At 39.8% G+C, this 19,964-nt stretch overlaps 1 protein-coding gene across 1 annotated transcript in view; it reads right to left on the minus strand.

Moving 5' to 3' along the window:
- PLCL2 (phospholipase C like 2) overlaps positions 1 to 19,964 on the minus strand; it is a 101,724-nt gene that overhangs the window by 44,634 nt on the left and 37,126 nt on the right. Inside the window, 1 exon segment of the mRNA XM_006039457.3 lies at positions 11,907 to 11,982. Within this exon segment, the coding sequence (XP_006039519.2) occupies positions 11,907 to 11,982 (76 nt within the window).

A 19,964-nucleotide genomic window follows, 5' to 3' on the forward strand; every position in this document is an offset into this window, starting at 1 on the left:
GGGGGGGCGGGGGGGCAGATGGGGGAGAAGGCAAGGCAGGGAAGGGATTGGGGGAGCCTGAGGGCAGGCGGGGGATGGGGCCGGGCAGGGAAGGGATCAGGGGAGCCTGGAGGGCAGGCAGGGAGTGGGGCTGGGCAGGGAAGGGATTGGGGGAGTGGGTGGGGCCAGCGGGGCTCCTCCCATAGCCCCTCCCCTTCCTCCAGCCCCCCCAACCCCTTACTTACCGGCACTGGAGCCCTGCTGCTGGCATGCTGCCTACCCTGCACAGACAAGCAGTGTGCTTCAGCACCAGGGCAGGGGCCAACCACAAAGATGCTCTGGCAGCCACAGCATCTCTGTGGAGGACCCAGCCTCTGGTTGCCTCAGGGCATGGTCTAGGCCCGTTACCTGTCCCGCATTTTTTAGCTTGATTTTTTTTTTTTTTTTTTGACCCCTGGATAGCCAGGGATCTAATATTGGCCCCGTGCTGCACACCTGCAGCAGGGGGAATGTTTTCCTTTCCTGCATGTGCCTCTTGCAGCACTCAAAGGGGTTTGAGATGCTGCAAGAGGCACGGGCGGGCTCATCTGGACACACCCTGAGATTCTATACCTTATTCTAGCCACCTCATTGTGGATCGAGCCAATAGGAGCTTCTGGTTCTGCAGTCTCACACCCTTGGAAACTCAAAAGACCTTTATAGGCAGACAGTTAGCAAAGTACAAAAGTTATGTACTGTGACTTTGATAGTTAAGGGGAAATACTACACATTAATTTTATAGGTTTCCCTTGCTTTATGCAAGTTCTGTATATGTGAATTCGCTCTTACGCAATGACCCTTTTTATACCAAAACTTTGTTATATGTGAGGTAAATTCGCTCTTATGCGATTGATGTGGTGGAAGCCCGCAGTCAGATGCTTTGTGCGGTGCATTGTGGGAGTGACATGCACCAAAATATAATCTCCTGTGTGGATCTGTGCACCTCATTGCACAGATCCACACGTGTCTGTGACACGTTTCTGTAGCTGCCATGCCCATTATGGTAACGTTCACTACCACCCTGTGCTTGTGTGTACTGTCTGCTGTGGGTGAGTACCAAAATTGTCTTGTAAAAATAGTAGAAATGAGTCTGGGGGTCAGTACAATCGAGGTCTTGGAACGTATCCCTATTTGGGAACGTATCCCTCCTTTACCAAGGAGAAATGCAAAGTGCTGCACCTAGGGAGGAAAAATGCCAGCGCATCTACTGCCTAGGAAATGACCTGCTTGGTAGCACGGAAGCGGAAAGGGATCTTGGAGTCCTAGTGGACTCCAAGATGAACATGAGTCGGCAGTGTGATGAAGCCATCAGAAAAACTAACTGCACTTTATCATGCATCAGCAGGTGCATGACGAATAGATCCAAGGAGGTGATACTGCCCCTCTATCGGGCGCTGGTCAGACCGCAGTTGGAATACTGCGTGCAATTTTGGGCACCACACTTCAAGAGGGATGCGGATAACCTGAAGAGGGTCCAGAGAAGGGCCACTCGTATGATTAACGGCTTGCAGGCCAAGCTCTACGAGGAGAGACTAGGGCACCTGGACCTCTTCAGCCTCCGCAAGAGAAGGTTGAGAGGTGACCTTGTGGCTGCCTATAAGTTCATCACGGGGGCACAGAAGGGAATTGGTGAGGCTCTGCTCACCAAGGCGCCCCTGGGGGTCATAAGAAATAATGGCCATAAGCTAGCAGAGAGCAGATTTAGACTGGGCATTAGGAGGAACTTTTTCACAGTTAGAGTGGCCAAAATCTGGAATGGGCTCCCAAGGGAGGTGGTGCTCTCCCCTACCCTGGGGGTCTTCAAGAGGAGGTTAGATAGGCATCTGGCATGCGTCATCTGAACCCAGCACTCTTTCTTGCCTATTCAGGGGGTCGGACTCAATGATCTATTGAGGTCCCTTCCGACCCTAACATCTATGTATCTATGAATCTTGTTACATTGTAAAGTGGGTTCCCTTTATGTGAGTTGGAGTTGTGCACCGTTTTAAATGAATGCATGTACAGCATAGTGAAGGAAACCTGTATTAATTTTGCTTGAAAAATATAATTAAAATTGACAAGACAGAGAAAATCCCACAGGGTCACAGGATTACATCTTCAGAGAATGCATGTTGTACCTTCCAAAGTAATAGGGGTGTAAAACAAAAAATATTTATTCTGTACAAGAAATACAAGATCAATCACAACAGCTTTTCTGAATACTGTGTTTCTTGACAAGAGAGAGATCCCTCTAACACATTTGCGTTCCTGCATTCCATCAGGAAATCTTAACTGCTATTATACAGAACTTAATTTTCAATGTTTAACTTCTCAGAAAACTGACCTGAGAGGATAGGAAAAAATTAGAACTAAGTGTGCAATGACCAAATAGCAAAAGGCCAGTAATCTACAGAAAAGTCACTTATATAGAATAAATGAGTATACTAATTATATAGTCTGAGCACTGGCAATAGAAAATCCATGGTTGTTTTAAGTAGTTTCTCATATTTTGTGAATTCAGGAGCTTAAAGAAAGGAACAAGCTTGAACACGGCAGAAATCTTGAAAAGCCAAGCCGCTAGTCCTTAGGGGAGCATAGAGCTCAGTGTTGCTAGAAAACATAATAGTAAACAGGGGAGTTTTCCTGAGACTTAGATTTCTTCTCTTCTCACTCTGGTTTTTTACAGTGAATTTATCTTTTGCCTGGTGACTGGTTTGCAGAGTTTATTTGGCGCCTGTGTCTTATGAGCAGGAAGGAAGCTTTGCAGTTGAAACTTCCTGCCTTTGGTCTTAACCAGAGTTAACTGATAGACTGAAATGAGGGGGTTAGTACTGACCTAGACGAAACACTTTAAGAAGGCAATCACGGTAGCCCAGTAAACTCGGCAGCAAAGAGGGGACTTCACAGAAAAACTTTGATTTTTTTTTTCTTTTTCTGTTGATGGCAGGGACAAGGAAGAGACAATAACAATGGCTCCTATGGCAGCACTGGGCATGCCCTAAAGAGGAGGAAGGAAGAGGATGACCAGATACAGAAGCTGTGGAATGATAGGTACCTGACAGAAGCTTTTTATGTTTGAAGTGGCACTTGATGAAACTTATGGAAAAAAGGATTCAAGGACTTGGGCATGTAGCTAGAAATATGTATCTTTAGACATAAGGAATGAAAGGAGAGAGAAGGCTACTTGGACAACATAACATTGGCAGACAGCTACTGATAAAAGTCCCCCTTCACACAAAGGAAGACAATAGCGCATGGAGAACAGTCAAAGTTCTTTTAGTTGGCTTTTACTGCCAAACCCCAGGGTCAGCCCAGATGGTTAGAACATAAAAATAAATAAATGAAATTAAGCAGAAATAAAGCATACATAGCAACTATAAGAGACAAAAGTCAGTTTCTGAAAAGTAGTTATTCTGCGTAGGCACCATGCCAGATGCACTGGAGAAGTCTGGAGTTGCAATGGATGGTCAACAGAACAAGTCTTTCTGTGCTGCTCATTTTGGTTCTTCCCTCAGCATAGACTAACTCCTGCAGCCCCACGTGCCTTTATGGGGGAGAAGGGAAAGGAGGTTGGAAGAGCTTGAGAGAAGCAGAGCATGGACAGAGGTGTGTGTGTGTGTGTGTATGTATGTGTGTGTCTGTCCTGATGCCTGTAGGACTGAAGGGCAAGGACCCCTCACTCCTGCCCATGCTAACAGAAGGTAAGGGGGTACCTGCTCCTAAATGATGTGTGTCCATGTCCTGACTCCTGCAGGGTTGGCCCCTCACTCCTGCCCTTGCTAATAAATGACACTATGATGAAATAAAAGAGGTAAGCTGCCACCTACACAAGGACAGTTTTGGCTTCACAGAATATTTAACATTTTTGACTGCAGTCAAATAATAGGAAATCAATTGATTGGCTTATCAACCCTATTTAAAAAACACGCTCCAAGGTAAACTTGTTAAAGCCAATTCTATGGCTCACCCTCTAAGGACAATGCATCCCTTCCCACAGGGAGATGAAAACTACCTTCTCTAGGTTCTAATTCAGAAACCCTGATTTGATCAGCAGAGTACCACCCCTAACCATTCCTTGTCATTTCCCTGGACTGCTTCCTACCTTCCTGTCTTAGGATTTTTTCTACCCATGTTCCCTCTTCCACTGCATCTCTCAACCTGTATTTCTATAGCCTTGTATCCTCATTGTCTGGGCTGCAGTTTCTAATTGGCTGTTTGGTCATATCTGACAGAGGTAATCAGATTCTTCACTAATGCTTTCTGAGCAGCCACTAAGTGGGACATATACTCCATCACAGAGAAAGATGCAGAGGAGTAAGAGAAAGCAGGAAGATGGGTATGTGAAAAAAGAAAAAGGTAGTCAAGTCCCACAAGAAAAAGAGGAATGAAGATATACTGAAGTTTGTAAAGGAACTAAAACAGTGGTCTGCAAATGGAAGAAAGAATGGGAGAGAGGAACAGTTATTTACAACAGCATCAGGACAAGACCAATGTATGAGTAGAGAGTCCTTGTGGAGAAGAACTGATAGACTTAGTACCAAAAAAAATTAGAAAACAAAAGGCTGGATGGCTGGCCAAGAGCAAAGATGTAACATGTGAACATGAAGCTGAAAAGAACAGATTCTCAAGAAAGCTAAAGACACTTCTGATGCTACTCTGGGAGGCTATAAAATACAAGTGTTTCAAGCACTGTCACAGGCTACATTACAGAAAAGGAAGGAACTGAGTGAAAGTATAGCATCTCCCCGAGAAGCAAATAAACAGATAAGGTTTTCCTTTTAAATGTCTCTTCACACATCAAGAACAGCAGTACATTATAAAGGAGAAAAAAGAAAGCCTTAAATTCCTTGAGAAGCTAAAGTTAATGAAAAGCACCCTGGAACCTCAGCCTGAGACGGACGTAAACAGCAAAAAGCAACACCAAAATAGTGACTGCAAATTGTTAAACCCAGGAGAAACAAGATACCAAAGGATAAGGACAAGGAGACTAGGGGAAGTCAAAGAATTAGGTGTATTCAAGAGGATTTGAGTGGTACTGAATAACAGTATGAAGCAAATAAAAATTAAAAATGGAAGGGAAAATATTACAAGGGGAAAAAATTAAAATGGTAAAGTTGGGAACTGAAATAATCATGAAAATCAGGAAGTAAAAACATATTCTAAGGCTAAAACCAAATAGTAAGGGGATGGGAAAGAGACTTGCGGGGAGGCCTGAAATATGGCTCTGTACAAGTCCCTCCAGGAAACAACACATGACATATTACAATTTAGTGCCATGACTGTCCCTATGAAGTTCACTTCTCAGGTGTGGAAGTGTTAAACATTCCTTTACATCTGAGTGTTAGGATGACTGTCTACATTTTAGGAAAGTGGTAAAAATATAAAAGCCTTAAGTCATTTGGGGATTTTAACAGACGAGAAACTGGACTGGCTAAATAAGGGGGGACTTTAGGAAATAAAGTTAATTTTAGGGTGAGAATATAAAAAAGGATACACAGGAACCAAAACAGTCCTTCAGGTATATTAAGTATACTATTATCTCCTTTGTAAATATGTAATAACTTCAAACTCATGCAATTCCTGTGTACTACTCCAGCGCTGGAGTTTTATTTCTATATTTTTCTGAGAAAAAAAATGTCAAAAGAGGCTTAAAAAATTCCTAACTGGAATTGGAAAGAAGCCTCTGATCAGTCCTTGCATCACAACAAATGAAGCTTCAAGATTCCCTTTGAAATATTTCATGGAAGATTACACCAAACTAGGGAAGGTATTAAAAAAAGTGAAGGCTCAGGTGACCTTCAGTGGAATTCTTTGGGATGGCAAACACATGACAAGATCATGAAGATCAACAGGTAGCTGAAGAATTGTAATGCAAAGAAAGTTTGGGGATGTTTGAAGAATGAGCAGTAGTCACAGAAAGACTCACCTTAACAGCACTGGCCTTCTGGGACTGGGGCAGCATAAGAGCTTTGAACTAAAGAAATAAGGGGAAGTCAGTTGAGAGAGACACAATCTCCATGCCTGATTTTAGGACATGGGAAAAGAAAAACTGGGTAAATCAGGATACAATAATGGATACAAAAGAATCAGAGGGTAAAAGGACATTGCGAGGAAAATACTAATATTGATTAAAAGAGTAGTTAGTGGGCGATACAACTAGGCTAAGAGGTATGATCAGTAATAAATTAACTGAAATGTTTGCCTGAGTGCCTGGTACAACAAAACAAAGGAACTAGAGCTACCAGTACAGGATATGAAACAGGATATTACAGTAATAAGAGGGTAGAGTAGAAATCAGGACTGAAAAACTGAAATGGGTATTAAAGGTATGTGCTGTTTAGGAAAGAGTGAAATAAAGGTAACTGTGGTAGGATACCATGGATAAAATAAACAGGTTCAAAATTTGTTTGGGGGAAGGATGGTAACAAAGGTTCAATTCAGACCATACTGGGAATCTATTATACACTTCCGGCATTTGATTCAGGAACAGCTATCTAAAGTTGCTATACTACTTGTAATTTTCTAGTACTGAGGACATTATAAAAGAGCAGGGTGCTGACAATAACCAAAAAGTCTACAAGGAATGGGGAAAACAAGACTGATCAGCAAAGAAAGCTGATCTGAGGTCAGGAAATTAGGGTAAAATGAGACTTGTGAAAAGTTAAATTGAGTTTAAAATAAAAAGCAGAAGTTCTTCAGCAATACCAATAAAAAGAAGAAAGGAAGATGTGAGGCTGCAGTATATCAAGGATGAAATAAAAACTAAAGGTAATCTAGGCATGTCCCCAAAACTAAATTAATTCTTGGCCACCAATTCCAACGAGGGTAATGTTGACCACTGGGACAAAGGTGGGATGGGCAATGTAAATTACCACAACTGATGGAAGAGTAGATCTCAAAATTCACTGTGTTCATAGGGGTCAGGAGTGGGGGGCAGGGGGCATCATCCCTATCACAGAATTCTGAAATTCCCAAAAGATGATATTGCAAGTCCCGCAACAAGAATTTTAATAAAACACTCAAGTCAGGGGGTTGCATTGTATGACTGCAGAATACCAAATATAGTGCATATTGTTTTAAGACAGGAGAAAGAAGTGATCAGTCATTTACAGGCATGTTAGGATGACTTTAAGAGCATGCACAGTTTTAGAACAAATCTTGAAGGAAAGAATAATTAAGAATACATTAAAAGAAATGGAAAATGGGATAAAATACTGTATGTATTTACTAACTTTAAATTATGCTATCATTTTTCCAAGGATGACTTCTTTCTAGAGAATGAAAATGGAGTAATTTAATCTATTTCAACTTCAGGAAAGCATCTGTTCCAGCACCACAAGGGAAATTTAGTTAAATTGGAGGTTTAGATTATAAAAGAATTACAAAGTGGGAAAGAAACTGGATAAAGAAAAGATTATAGTATTTTATGTTGAATGTGATGGAGGAAAGTTACCAGTGGCTTTCTCTGTGCATCTGTCCTAGGACCTAAACTGTTTAATAATTTCATTAATGACCGACCTCAGCACAAAAAAGCAGGGTAAAGCTAAAGAAATTTCACTAATGATGCAAAGCTGGAAGACTTCATAAATGCAAAAGGGGACTGAAACCTCTTACAGGAAGAACAGAATGACATGGAGGATTAAAATAACAGAAATGGGATAAAATGTAATAGTAAAAATAAGAAGTTATGCACTTGTATAATCAATGCTATTGTACAAGCATCTTGTTAAGACCTCATCTGATATACAGCATACAGTTCTAGTCACCCACATTCAATATGTAAGGTTCAGATTAGAACAGGCACAGAGAGCAGTGACCAGGATGATCAGGAGGACAGAATCTGTTTCACAGCAGAAAACTAGAAGAACAGGCCTATTTAATCTTAGGAAAATGAAAACTGAGGGGGATTATGATTGCTTTGCATAAATATATTGGGAGGGCGATAAACATCAGAGAGGGAACAGACCTACTAAAGCTAAAAAATAATGCTGATGGAAGTGGATGATCAAAATAAATGGATATTAAATTGGCTATAAACAAATGTAAGCTGGAATTTAGGGTTCTTACTAGCAAAGCACTTCCATTTGGAGTCAGGGAGTGAGTATCCCTACAGCAAAACTTCATAAGTCTGATGAAAGGGATTGAAACATGGTTTCCTGCAAGATGAAAGCGATTGAAACATGGTTTCCTGCTCCCAGACCCAGGGTCTCCCTTCCACCTGTACTTTCCTAGAAATGCCCAACACAAAAAGTTGAAACTTGGGGATTCTGGTGTGCTCATCTGTTGCCATGAAAGTTTTACATTTCTTCTATGTTTTTTAAGTATATTAGGAAGGTTTCTTTTTTATAAAGCTTTTGGCCCATCTAATAATATCTGAAAGCTAATACTGGTAGATAATAGAAATGGGATGAAATTTAATATGATTTTAAAATCATTATGGACTGTGCATGGCATCCACCTCTATTCCCCAGCAATGAATCTTAAGTTTACAGAAAGTGTTAGTCAAGTAATATAATAATACAGGATTTTCCCTTCAAAATACCAACAGCATAGTGCTATGCTTTTTTTTTTGTTTAACGTTCAGCATTCACAATATTTTTCTATCAGCACAATTATTTCCCCTATAATTAAAAGAGATTCTTCTTTTTGAATCCATGAATTAGGAGTTAGGATGCCTCATTTTTATTTATTTATTTATTTTACATATTGCTGTTAAAAATTTTGGTTTTGTGGTACCAAGGTAAGGAATTCTCAGAACGGTAAATAATATAAACCACATAATACACAGGGTACCTCTTGGACAACCTGCACTCCTGTCCAGTTTTACAGACTAATACTCTGTAGCAAATATAACAGTTACACAGAGTGGTGTGAAAAGAGCTCCTTTCAGTGCAGCTAAGAAGCAAAAATCTTCTGCTCTGGTGGTATATAAGGACAAAGTCCAAAATTAATCCTAGTGTGTTTTGTTAAGCAAAGCATAATATCAGGGAAAAGGAATGTGTTTGAAGGTTAACAAAGTCCTACTTGTGCATAATGCCAAGGTGCTGACAAGATACGTGCAAAGCAGATTTTCTTTTAAATAAAGACTGTAGTATAGTCTTCAGACAAATGCCAGTATTGTTTCCTCAGCTATTTTGTTTGAAATAGGAACTATTTTCATATGCCTCAGCAAGAAACCTGACTGAACTCTAGGATTTTGCACTATCTGATCAAGGAGGGGCTGTGGTTTCATTTCATTTCCCCTATTTCACATGCTCAAATTTAGCAAGTAATTCGCCATACTTTCCAACAAGATGCTTCTTCAAAGGGTCATCTTGGATGGAGCCTCTTACTTCCCAAAGTTATTTATCCTCTTCCCTAGATTTCCAACAATTTGGTCTGAACCAAAATGTAGTTCGTACATAAGTACATGCAAAGTGATGCTTTTGTAAAGCATCCAGCTGCATTGTGACCTGGAGTCAATCCAGAAGCCCACACTGTTACTGGTAGCAGTACTATCTTCAAAGGATGTAGGGTCAAAGTGGGACAGTGACTACATTTCCCTCCTATCTTAACCTACAGAGGTGGCTACGGTTCAGAAGAAAAGATACACTGCAGCTGTCTCAAGGCTTTGGCAGCTGTTACTGCAGCAAAAACTCATTAAGAACTTCAGGAAAATTCTTATTATAACCATGTGAAACTCTCCCTGTCCTCCAGCTGTCAAGGCATTTCCCTCCCAACGATGAACGAATGCAGGGCCTTGCCTCAAAGGCACAAGTATTGCCTAGTTTCCCGTTTCTTTTTGCGTTTTGCCCCCCCCCCCCCAAAACACTGCTCATGTAAATGATTATGCAAATAATCATTCACTTTGTCCATCCATAAACAATGTGTTTGTTTTTCCTCCTTTTAAGTACCTGTTAAGGTATTGACTTTAGGAAAAAATCTTAAGAAAACCTTTTCAATTTTATTTTCTCTGTTTTGATTCTCTCTGTTTATTTGGTTTCAGCAGTGAAAGTTCAGTCCAGCAGTTCCTCACAGTTACATTCACCATATCTATATTTCTCAGACCTGCTGCTGGCTCCATCTATAGCTGTTACTATATAGTACAGTAGATTAGTCTAATTGTCAAGGATACTTACCTTCATTCAGTACTTCTACCACTTAAGTCGCTTCAGATGCATCATTTTAGTTCAACAGCACAACATATTTATGTCAGTCATATCCCTAACATGTCTGTGCACTGGTCTAGCCCATGGGTAGGCAACCCCCGGCACAGATGCCAGAGCATGGCACACAGAGGCATTCTGCTTGGCATATGTGCCTTGGGGCGCACAGTTGGGAATGGTCCAGGGTTGCACTGCCACAACAAGGATCAGGCCCCTTGCAGCTTCCCTGCTATCGGTTCCTGGCATGCTAACATCTTACAAGTCAAGGTTGTTGATGTTTTTGGCACTCTGCCCAAAAATGTTGCCAACCCCTGGTCTAACCTTCCCAGATGACAACACTGTTACATACACTATCATTTCTGTAAGGCAATGGTTCTTGACCTTTTTAGACTGAAGGCCTCCCCTACCATAATTTTTCTGAATTTAGCAGAATCTCATTTCAAACACTATTTGAATTCATTTTTTGGCAATGGAAATATAAAGCAATTCTCCTCTTGCAAACAATTCAAAAAAGCACAACAGTTCAAAATGTTTTTTGCCTCTGTGGATTATTATTTGAGATCTCTGGATTTATCTTGTAAATCATGTTGCACACCTAACCATGCTAAAACTGCAACACCCTGAATCCCCCTTAAAAATATCTCATGGAACCGCAGGCAGTCAAAAAAAAGATAAAAATAATGGAATGAGAAAATACAGCTGGAATTTAAGTGATATTTATATAACTTTTAATTCCTTCAAACTTTCATTTTTTAGTGGAAGCCATTGATTATATTCTCTAATCCAATGTTTCTCAATCAGGGTGCCGCAGCCCAGAGATCCTTTGAAGGGTGCCTTATGGCGTGAGGAGGTAAGTTTAAACTCATGTTCTTCCCTGCCTGGCATTCCCTTAACTTCCACTGCCTGGCTCCTCTGCACTGAAATATATTTGCTTTTGAAATGGGGTACCACTAAATTCACACAAGATGTGGAAGTATGCCTTGAGTCTAAAAAGGTTGAAAACCACTGCCTGAATCACTCAACATTGTCAAGGCATTTTTATGTGACAGGCTTCACAGTATTTAGTTAATCAAAGACAAGGGGCTAAAAAAGGCTTGGTTCTAACTCCAGCTAAACTAATTTATGATCTTTTGTAGCATCTCACTTGATCAATCTGTGCTTCAGCCAACCCAAAGGAAACAGATGATATTAAAGTAAAATTGCAAATTGAAAATGAGACATGGACTACTAATACAGGCATTACTATTAATAATACATCTGACTAGTTTCTCTAATACAAAAATCTCTAACAAGTATGTGTTTTCATAATAATTCATCAGATTGCAAAACCAGAAAATTAAGCAATGTTTTAGCCACTTGAGTACATTATATCTTCCCCTTACATCAACATGTTAGGCAACGTAGCTGACATGGCCTTGCACATTTGTATAGGAATGGCATATTTTTCACAAATATATCAGTATTTTTACACTCCATCTTTGCTTTGGCATCATAGAATTTATCATCAACCAACTGCACAAACTTAGCATTGCAGCTGGACTTGGAAATCATTAAAAATGTTATCAATCCAAGCGTAAACAATTCACTCAGTACTGGATAAGTACCCAAAAGGTACACTTTCACTGCTGTTGTACACGCCTACATTTTATTCTACTTAAGCACAAAAGGATTAAATTAACCCCATTCATGGTTTTGTAAAAATAAAAATATAAGATAAATAACTTCCTGTATTTTAATTTATTCAGAAATAGAGCTTGCACTTACCTGCCTTCTGACACTGTACGATTTTCTCATATAAGCTATTTGAATTTTCAACAAGAATCTTTATGGTCTGAATCATCTGTAGAGAAAATATGAGATTAAACTGTTCAAACACACATTAATAAATCTCAAAATCATTGCAATTGTGATACTGGTATTTTTGAAAGAGTTGTTTAAACTCTGACCAATCTGTCTAAATTTCCCCTTCTTCTGGGATGTGTTTCTATAGAATTTTGTTTGTTGAAGGCATGAACATATATAACAGTTAGAATGGTTTAAATGAAGTTTAAACCTGAAGCTGACAGACCTGCAAGCCTGTTAAAATGGTTTAAATCTACCTGATAAATCAAATATTATGTTGAACTGCTTCACTGTGAACTGACTCAGTGTTATGTGTGGACACCAACCTTTCTGGGACACAGGTCTGGCCAGTCATTCAGGCATCCTACACTGCATTGCTCCTCAACATCCCCTCCCCTCTCTCCATACACTGCTGCAACTGGCCAGTTTGGTATGTAGCCAGAACTCCACTGCTCCTTTCTGATCTTTAACCACTCTTGTTGGCACTTTTTATTAATGAGCACCTTGCACTGCTTATTTAATAAAAGCCATCTTTCTAACAACCAGCTGTGTCCTCACTTGCTACTCAACCACAACTCATCATCATGACTTCCCCAGCTCCTAGCAACCAAAATACCAGGGTCCAAGCACTCTCCCTGCTTCCACCCCCAAGTTGAGCAAGCTCACTGAAGACTTCCATCATTTGCAGGCTATTGCAGTTTACCAAATTCATGTTTAAGAAACAAAGGAAAATAGAAGTGACAACACCCCCGCCACAAGTCACCTACACTCTGGCACTCTCAAAGCATGAGTGTGTTTCCCCCTGGTGTCAGAGTCACAGTAAATGGATTATTAATTTTATACAATTTATTCTCCCGTTCCAAGTAACATGTATGCAATTTTGAAAAGTTGAATTGTCCTGTTTCCTGATTATAGCTGAAAAAATCCATTAGAAAGAAAAAAATGTACATAACTAAATGAGAAAAAAATATGATTTTATCAAGCATGTCATCAAAGGTACATATGAAATATTAGTGCTGACTGGCTCTCCTTTCAGGCAAATGTTGCCTGATAAAAAAGTTAAACTAATTATCAGAGAATTATTTAACATACAATTCTTAATTAACATTTTAAAGATAGTTGTACTATAAGAGAAGGCTCTAGTAACCAAAATATTGTGTGCAAGCCCAAGAGCATTCACTGAGAATCACTGCAAGCCTATTTATTCCTGATCTGCTATGAAAAAGCTGAAGCCACTTTCTATTTCATAGTGTTCATCATTAATGATACCTCTCTTCAGCAACATTCAGTAATTACAGTGGATCCACATTATAGATAAGTGGATCTCAACCAGGGTGCCATAGCACTGTAGGGTGCCTTGAGATGATTTCAAGCCAAAGAATATTAGCACTGTTAGGTTTAGAAACTTGATTCACATGATAAACCCAGAGATTTCAAATAGAAAACCACAGTTGTGATGAGTTCTTTGCAACAACAAAAAAAACTTCCTTTTTTTTGTATTGTCAAAAAAGAGTGAAAACTAAGTGCTGTCTTTTCCTGATGGCTGCATTGAGTCTATCCAGAGATGCCTCAAGTCTAAAAATGTTGAAAACCACTGTTATAGATCTTTTTCATAGATTTCATAGATTTCATAGACATCAGGGCTGGAAGGGACCTCGGAAGATCATTGAGTCCAGCCCCCCGCCCAAAGGGCAGGAAGTCAGCTGGGGTCATAGGATCCCAGCAAGATAAGCATCCAGTTTCATCTTGAAGGTGTTCAATGAAGGCGCTTGAACCACCTCCGGTGGCAGGCTGTTCCAGACCTTGGGGGCTCGGACAGTAAAGAAATTCTTCCTTATGTCCAGCCTGAAACGATCTTGAAGTAGTTTGTGACCATTCGACCTCGTCATCCCTTGGGGCGCTCTGGTGAACAAACGTTCCCCCAGATGCTGGTGGCCAATCATTATTGTGTTCATTTCTCTTCTGGTATCCCTTCCCCTATCCTTGATTTTAGTTTGTTAGGGAAAGGATTTCTGCTCCTGTTTATTTCAGTGATAATTAACAGCCCAGCCCTGTTCTAACTGATGTCAATAGAAAATGTCTCATTCACCATAGGCAATAACACAAACTAGTAAAATGCTTTTTTGACAATTTAAAATAAAATCTGTCTAATTCCTGTACTTTGCTGCCTACAATGTATTCAGGACTAGCTAAAAAAGGGAGTTTTCCTACAGGAATAGTTTTCATAGTTTTGGCAATATCTCTACTCTTATGAATTCACTCACTTGATAATCCCTTCTGTGACAAAGTTCTAGCTTAAAAACTGTAATTGATTGTTCATAGTATGAGATGAGTTGTATAGCCCTGGTCTATTCTGAGTGTCAGGGGGCTGCATGCTGAACTGGACATGAGCTACAGGCCACACACCATGTAGGCTGCATATCATGAGCACCCTGAGACTCCCACACAGGGAGTCTTCTCCCATCTATGTTTCCACTACACAGGTAGTGTGTCCCCCTCCCTCCCCACCCCACCTTGGAGTGGGCTCACCAGAGTCCCTATTACCATGCTGCTCTGCCTCAGAGACCATGGCTGCCACACAAGCATTAGCAACGCAGGGAGTGGCTGCTAGTCTACGGGCCACACATTAACCTCAGGAGACTGAGAGGGAACCTGGTAGCAGCTTACCTCTACACTAGGGGACTACATCAAGGGCTTGGTGAGCAACTGTTCATCAGGGCACCCAAGGGAAAAACCAGGAGTAATAGCCACAAACTCCTGGACGATCAATTCAGGCTCAACATTAGGAAAAACTTCTTCACAGTCAGGGTGTCCAGACTGTGGAATAAGCGCCCTCCAGAGGTGGTGCAATCACCTACCCTGGAAATCTTCAAAAGGAGACTAGACAGTCATCTTGGTGGGGTCACCTGACCCCAGTTATCTTTCTTGCTTGGTGCTGGGGGCTGGACCTGATGATCTTCCAAGGTCTCTTCTGGCCTTACAATCTATGAATTTATAGACACCTGCCCAGAAGCATTTACTCATGAGTAGTTTATTCGTGAGTAAATTGCTGCCAGATCAAATGCTCATGTAGACATACCCAGTGAGGAACAAGTCTCAAAAGCATAATAAAAACTGTTCCTTAGTATATAAGTGTTATACTTATACTAACATAGAAGAGGTAGCGAAGTAAAGATTCTTTAAATAGTTATGCTCTATTTTTTAACTATATATTGTATTTGCAAAATAGTTCAGGTAAATTAATTTCTCAGATGGGAGGAAATTTAATCAAATAGTAATAGTTGTTTTAATACCCCTGTATCCTGGAGAGGTTAGACCAGGTTCCATTATAATGCCCTACATGGGTACTTCAGAGCTTTGACTTTGAAAACTGTTTGGCCTGTAAATTGATCATTTTACTCTTAAATCACAGTACTTGAAGAAAAATGTCAATCTGTTTTCATATGTTAGGTTACTAAAACTACTCTGACAGGAAATGTTGACTTTTTCTAGTCCAACGATAGTTTGTTTCAAATCCTTCAATCTCATTGAAAAGCTATGCAGGGGCTTTATTTTTTTAAAAAAAAAAAAAGCTTGCGATTAAGCAAAGGTGTTTTTTCCTGTTAATTTTAGGACCAAGTCTGGTCCTATCCATTTCAAAGGGAACAACAAGTTCTCTCCTGTTCTCACTGATGTCAAAAGAAGTGGTGTGTGCATGTCTGTGTTTAACTGAACATTTTTTATATATACTCAATGCTGTGTGTATGAGTACAGTGGCCTCTAGTAGTTACTATTAACTTAGAAAAAGTATATGATCTGTTCATCAGGCTAGTTTTAACAACAATTAACTTTCTGTACTGAAGATCAGCAAAACATACCTTCTTTTGCTTGATCAGACGGAAATGGAAAAAGTATATGTGTATTGAAAACATAAGTCTCCACTCTGAGACTCAGATGGAAAACAAGAGTCTTTTGTAGCTTGTTATGAGTCAATCCTCAGTTTTAGCATTCTCTAACAAGATTTACATATGTTTTCACAACTACAGATAAAGATAATTAATGAAAACGTGACTCTGAACTGGATCAAAATGAAAGTAACAATATTTCCAAATATTGTTAAGATAGGAGACAACTTGCATAGTCATTCATCATTTAAAATTTATCATTGAGTTCAGAGTGCTGAACGTTCCCATTATTTCCCCCTCTTAAGAATATGCTGCAGTAGAATGGGCAATCTGATGACTGAAAACTAGATGAAACATTTTCAAAACAAGTATGCATTACATGTTAGAAAACGAGAATGAGAACATTAGGTTGAAAGGTCTCAAAGTAATTCAACTCAAGGCTATTCTCTGCCTCTGAAGCAGTCGGAGAAGATTCTGGATCTGGATGTGATCTAGGAAATAATCATTCAGGCTACTGTGCAACTGTGTTGACACATTCCTAACATGGATTACAGCCACTATGAAACATGATGGCCCCATGGATATGACTAACAACACGGTCATATGCATCTAAATAAGAATAGAGGGCCCAATCCTTTATCAACTGATATCAAGGAGAAGAAGAAAACTCATCCCAAGAAAAAACTCATGCCATTTCCCCCTTTTAGTATTATTTCCATATTGTACTTAACATATACCCTGTGCCCCCTTTATATACATTGCATGTAAATACGGACTGAATTACTTATTTCTAGACTGCTGTAACATATAACATTTTTTAGATATCAAAGCCAAAGTGATGACTTCAAGAAAATGTCAGTTCGGGATTGCTCAATCTTACCGTAAATAAGTGTTAATGAAGACCATCCTGCCTTTCTGTGCATCAGCAGAGCTCTTACCGAGCACATACAGATTCTGTATCCCCAAACAGAAAAGTTTTACTGTCCTGAGTGTGCATCTATTTTACCAGATCATTCTATACTTAATTAAGTACATTGAAGATTAAATATTAGTATTTTAAAGATATTACCATTCATTATCAAAGAAAAAAACGCAGTGATATCAAGTACAGACAGGTGTTGTCAACAGCAGAAAATGTCTCAGTCATTTCTTGAAGACCTAGATAATAACTACAGTAAGTGAATATGCAGTTTTTATTTTTAAACGGAAAGTTAACTGGTTCTTCATGCTGGTTTTGTTTGTATGGGCTGTGTGCATGTACCCAGATAGACTGGCTGATAGAACACTGGAAGAGTGAGAGAGAACATCAAGCAGAAGATGGTACCCTGGGTGTGAAAATATCTGTAAACAGGTTTGATACTGCTTGCAAGATCGATTGGGCATTTTTACACATGCTTCCAGACATGGTACCAGGTGCTTTAATTAGTGGTCTGTCCTAATTAAAAGTGCCGGCACATCATGTGTATCAGCATCGCTGTATATCCTCGTGCTGAAAAAATGGTGGTGACGCACTTTAAACTAAAGCTCATCAGACATGCTTTATTTCAAAGCCTACTGACAACCTGTCCCCTTCCTGGGAAGGGGAGAGGACAGGCTATCAAGTAATGGGCTCCCCCAAGGGTGAGGGTAGCCCAGCAGCTTTTTAATGTCTCCTGGCTGGACAGCTCACCAGTGTCATTCTCCTGCCAGAGTGCTGAAAGACCTGTACAATCCAGCTCCCAGGCTATTTTTCTTCAGAGAAATTCTTATTTCCAAACTCGGAAGTCTTAAGAAGAACGTTCTCACAAAGTGCTGCTCCCATTTTCCTGTCTTCTTAAGTCTCAGAACTCCAAATATACTTGAAGAAATGGGAAGTGAACACATTTTAGAATGCAAAAGAGATTATAATTCAATAGCCAAAACAGCCTTTAGAGTGGCAGTCGCAAAAATGTTGGTATCCTGTGCAACATTTTTAAGAGTACTGAACTAAGGAGACTCCCATCTTTTTTGCATTAGTAGGAAATACCATCTATGCAAACATTCAGTTTATACTGCAGGTAGTAGAAGAATGCTTTCTTTTTTAAATGATGGTGTCAAATGTTCTGGAAGTTGAGAAACAGAACATGAGCAGCTGTGATAAAATTCTTATCTACATTATCCAACATCTAGTATCTGTGCACCAAAAAACCTTGCTTAGTACTGGTACCATCAAACAGCTACCATATGTTGTTTTCTTCAGAGTGACATAAAGAAATGTACTGGATTATATTTTACTCTAATTTGCAACTGATGAACTAATCTGAACAGGAAATAAATGTACCGGAAAAAACCCTCCGAGGATTCCAAATACATTTTCAAATATCAGGATGCAAGTATCTGTATTCCTAAATGGAATTGCCCGTAGATAAGATTTTCTGAAACAGCCCCATCTTCTGACGTACCACTAGTAGCATGCAGGGCGGGAGTATATTACTGTTGGCTAACCACCAATGTCTTCACCACCACCACCACATTTATCCTATGCAGAGCATGACTCAATGAACAGTGCTAAAAACAGTAGCAGCTGGGTTGTACCAGTTATCCTCAGCACTGTTAGCACTGATAGGTCACACCAGTACAAAAGCAACAGGAGGAGAATTTAAGTAAATCCTCAGTTTATGAGGGAGTGCAAAGCAAAGAACTAACATGCTGGAATCAGGTGTAGCAGGGCTTTCAACTTGCCACCATACAGCTGGAAAATTAATCACCCACCTCAACCTCCAGTTCAAGTATTGTGCTCTAAGTTAGTACACCTTCTAGACAGTAAGGCTTTGCACCACCTGAAAGTTAGGAACTTCACCTTTCAGTCACTGGAAATGCAAAGTTTGCATGATGGGGACCCTTTTCCTAAGAGTAGTCCTGAATAAGCAATTCGGGAGGGGGGAAAGACTTCCTCTGATTAATTCTCTTCCTCCATCCCTTTTACTTTTTATGCCAGTTTTCTTTATCTTTCAGAACAAGTTATGCAGATAAAACAAAATTTGGGTTTATCCTAGACAGATATTTACAGGCAACTGGCTTACACTACTTACCTAACTCAACTGTGTGCAAGTTGAATAACTGAAACTAAATCAGATAATTCCTTTGGCATTCATACCTAATGAATGCATGTAAACCAAAAATTAATTTTCAGGTTGGCTATCTTGATTGGTGATGTAGACACCACCAATTAAAAAACTTTGAATGCCAAGCTTTGTGGTAAAAAGCCAAGCATTGGTAAAAAGACAGCAATCAATAATAACCTCATTACATATCAGCTGTGGTTTGGCCCAGACAGTCAAAGTCGATTTATAATGAAGTGTAATTGATCTTTCTACTGCTTTAAGTGCTGCTCAAAAGTGCCTGTATAAGAAAATATAACAGCTTCTGGGTGTTATTTCTGTATACAAGCATTCGTCACCCATGCTCTACTTCTTGGAAAAGACTTAGAATCAAACTAAATTTGCTTGATGACAGTGATTTGTTTAAAAAGCATGCCTTTCACAGAAATCATATTTGCAAACTAAACCAAAAACATATTTCCCCGAGAAAAATAGTATATTGTATATTAGTTATTCTATGCCCAACGGTGCCTTTAACAAACCACCCACACTGCAGGCATTGCAGACAAAATCTCCAGAGAAGAATTCCTTCCTGAATTCACTAGCATATTATGGGACCACATGTGATGCTCTAGGGAGTGAGTCAAATCTCATTGTCCCCCCTCACCCTCTGTAGGATTTTACATTCCCGAATCTAAGGTAAAGTCACTTTTCTTGGGAAGTGGAAGCACCGCATTTATACCCTACTATTGTGTAAGAACATAAGGGTCTCCTTACACTTACTCCTTGGGAGAACCTCAGAGAGAAGCAAGGAAAAAAACTGTTCCTGAATTTGCAGGGTTCCAAAAACAGAAGGAAAGAAGTAAAAACAAACAAAACTACCATGGTAACAAAAAATTCATGAAAGCAACAAATAGTTTACAAAGTCCCAACTAATAAGTAAGTTTATACATGCTTCTCAGTTCATTGTGAATACACCATTCAGGAAAGACAATGGCTAGAGTATATAGCCAAGATGCTCCAATATGTAAGGGCTG

This window comes from Alligator sinensis, unplaced genomic scaffold, assembly GCF_000455745.1.
Source record: "Alligator sinensis unplaced genomic scaffold, ASM45574v1 scaffold29_1, whole genome shotgun sequence".
Lineage (NCBI taxonomy): Eukaryota > Metazoa > Chordata > Crocodylia > Alligatoridae > Alligator > Alligator sinensis.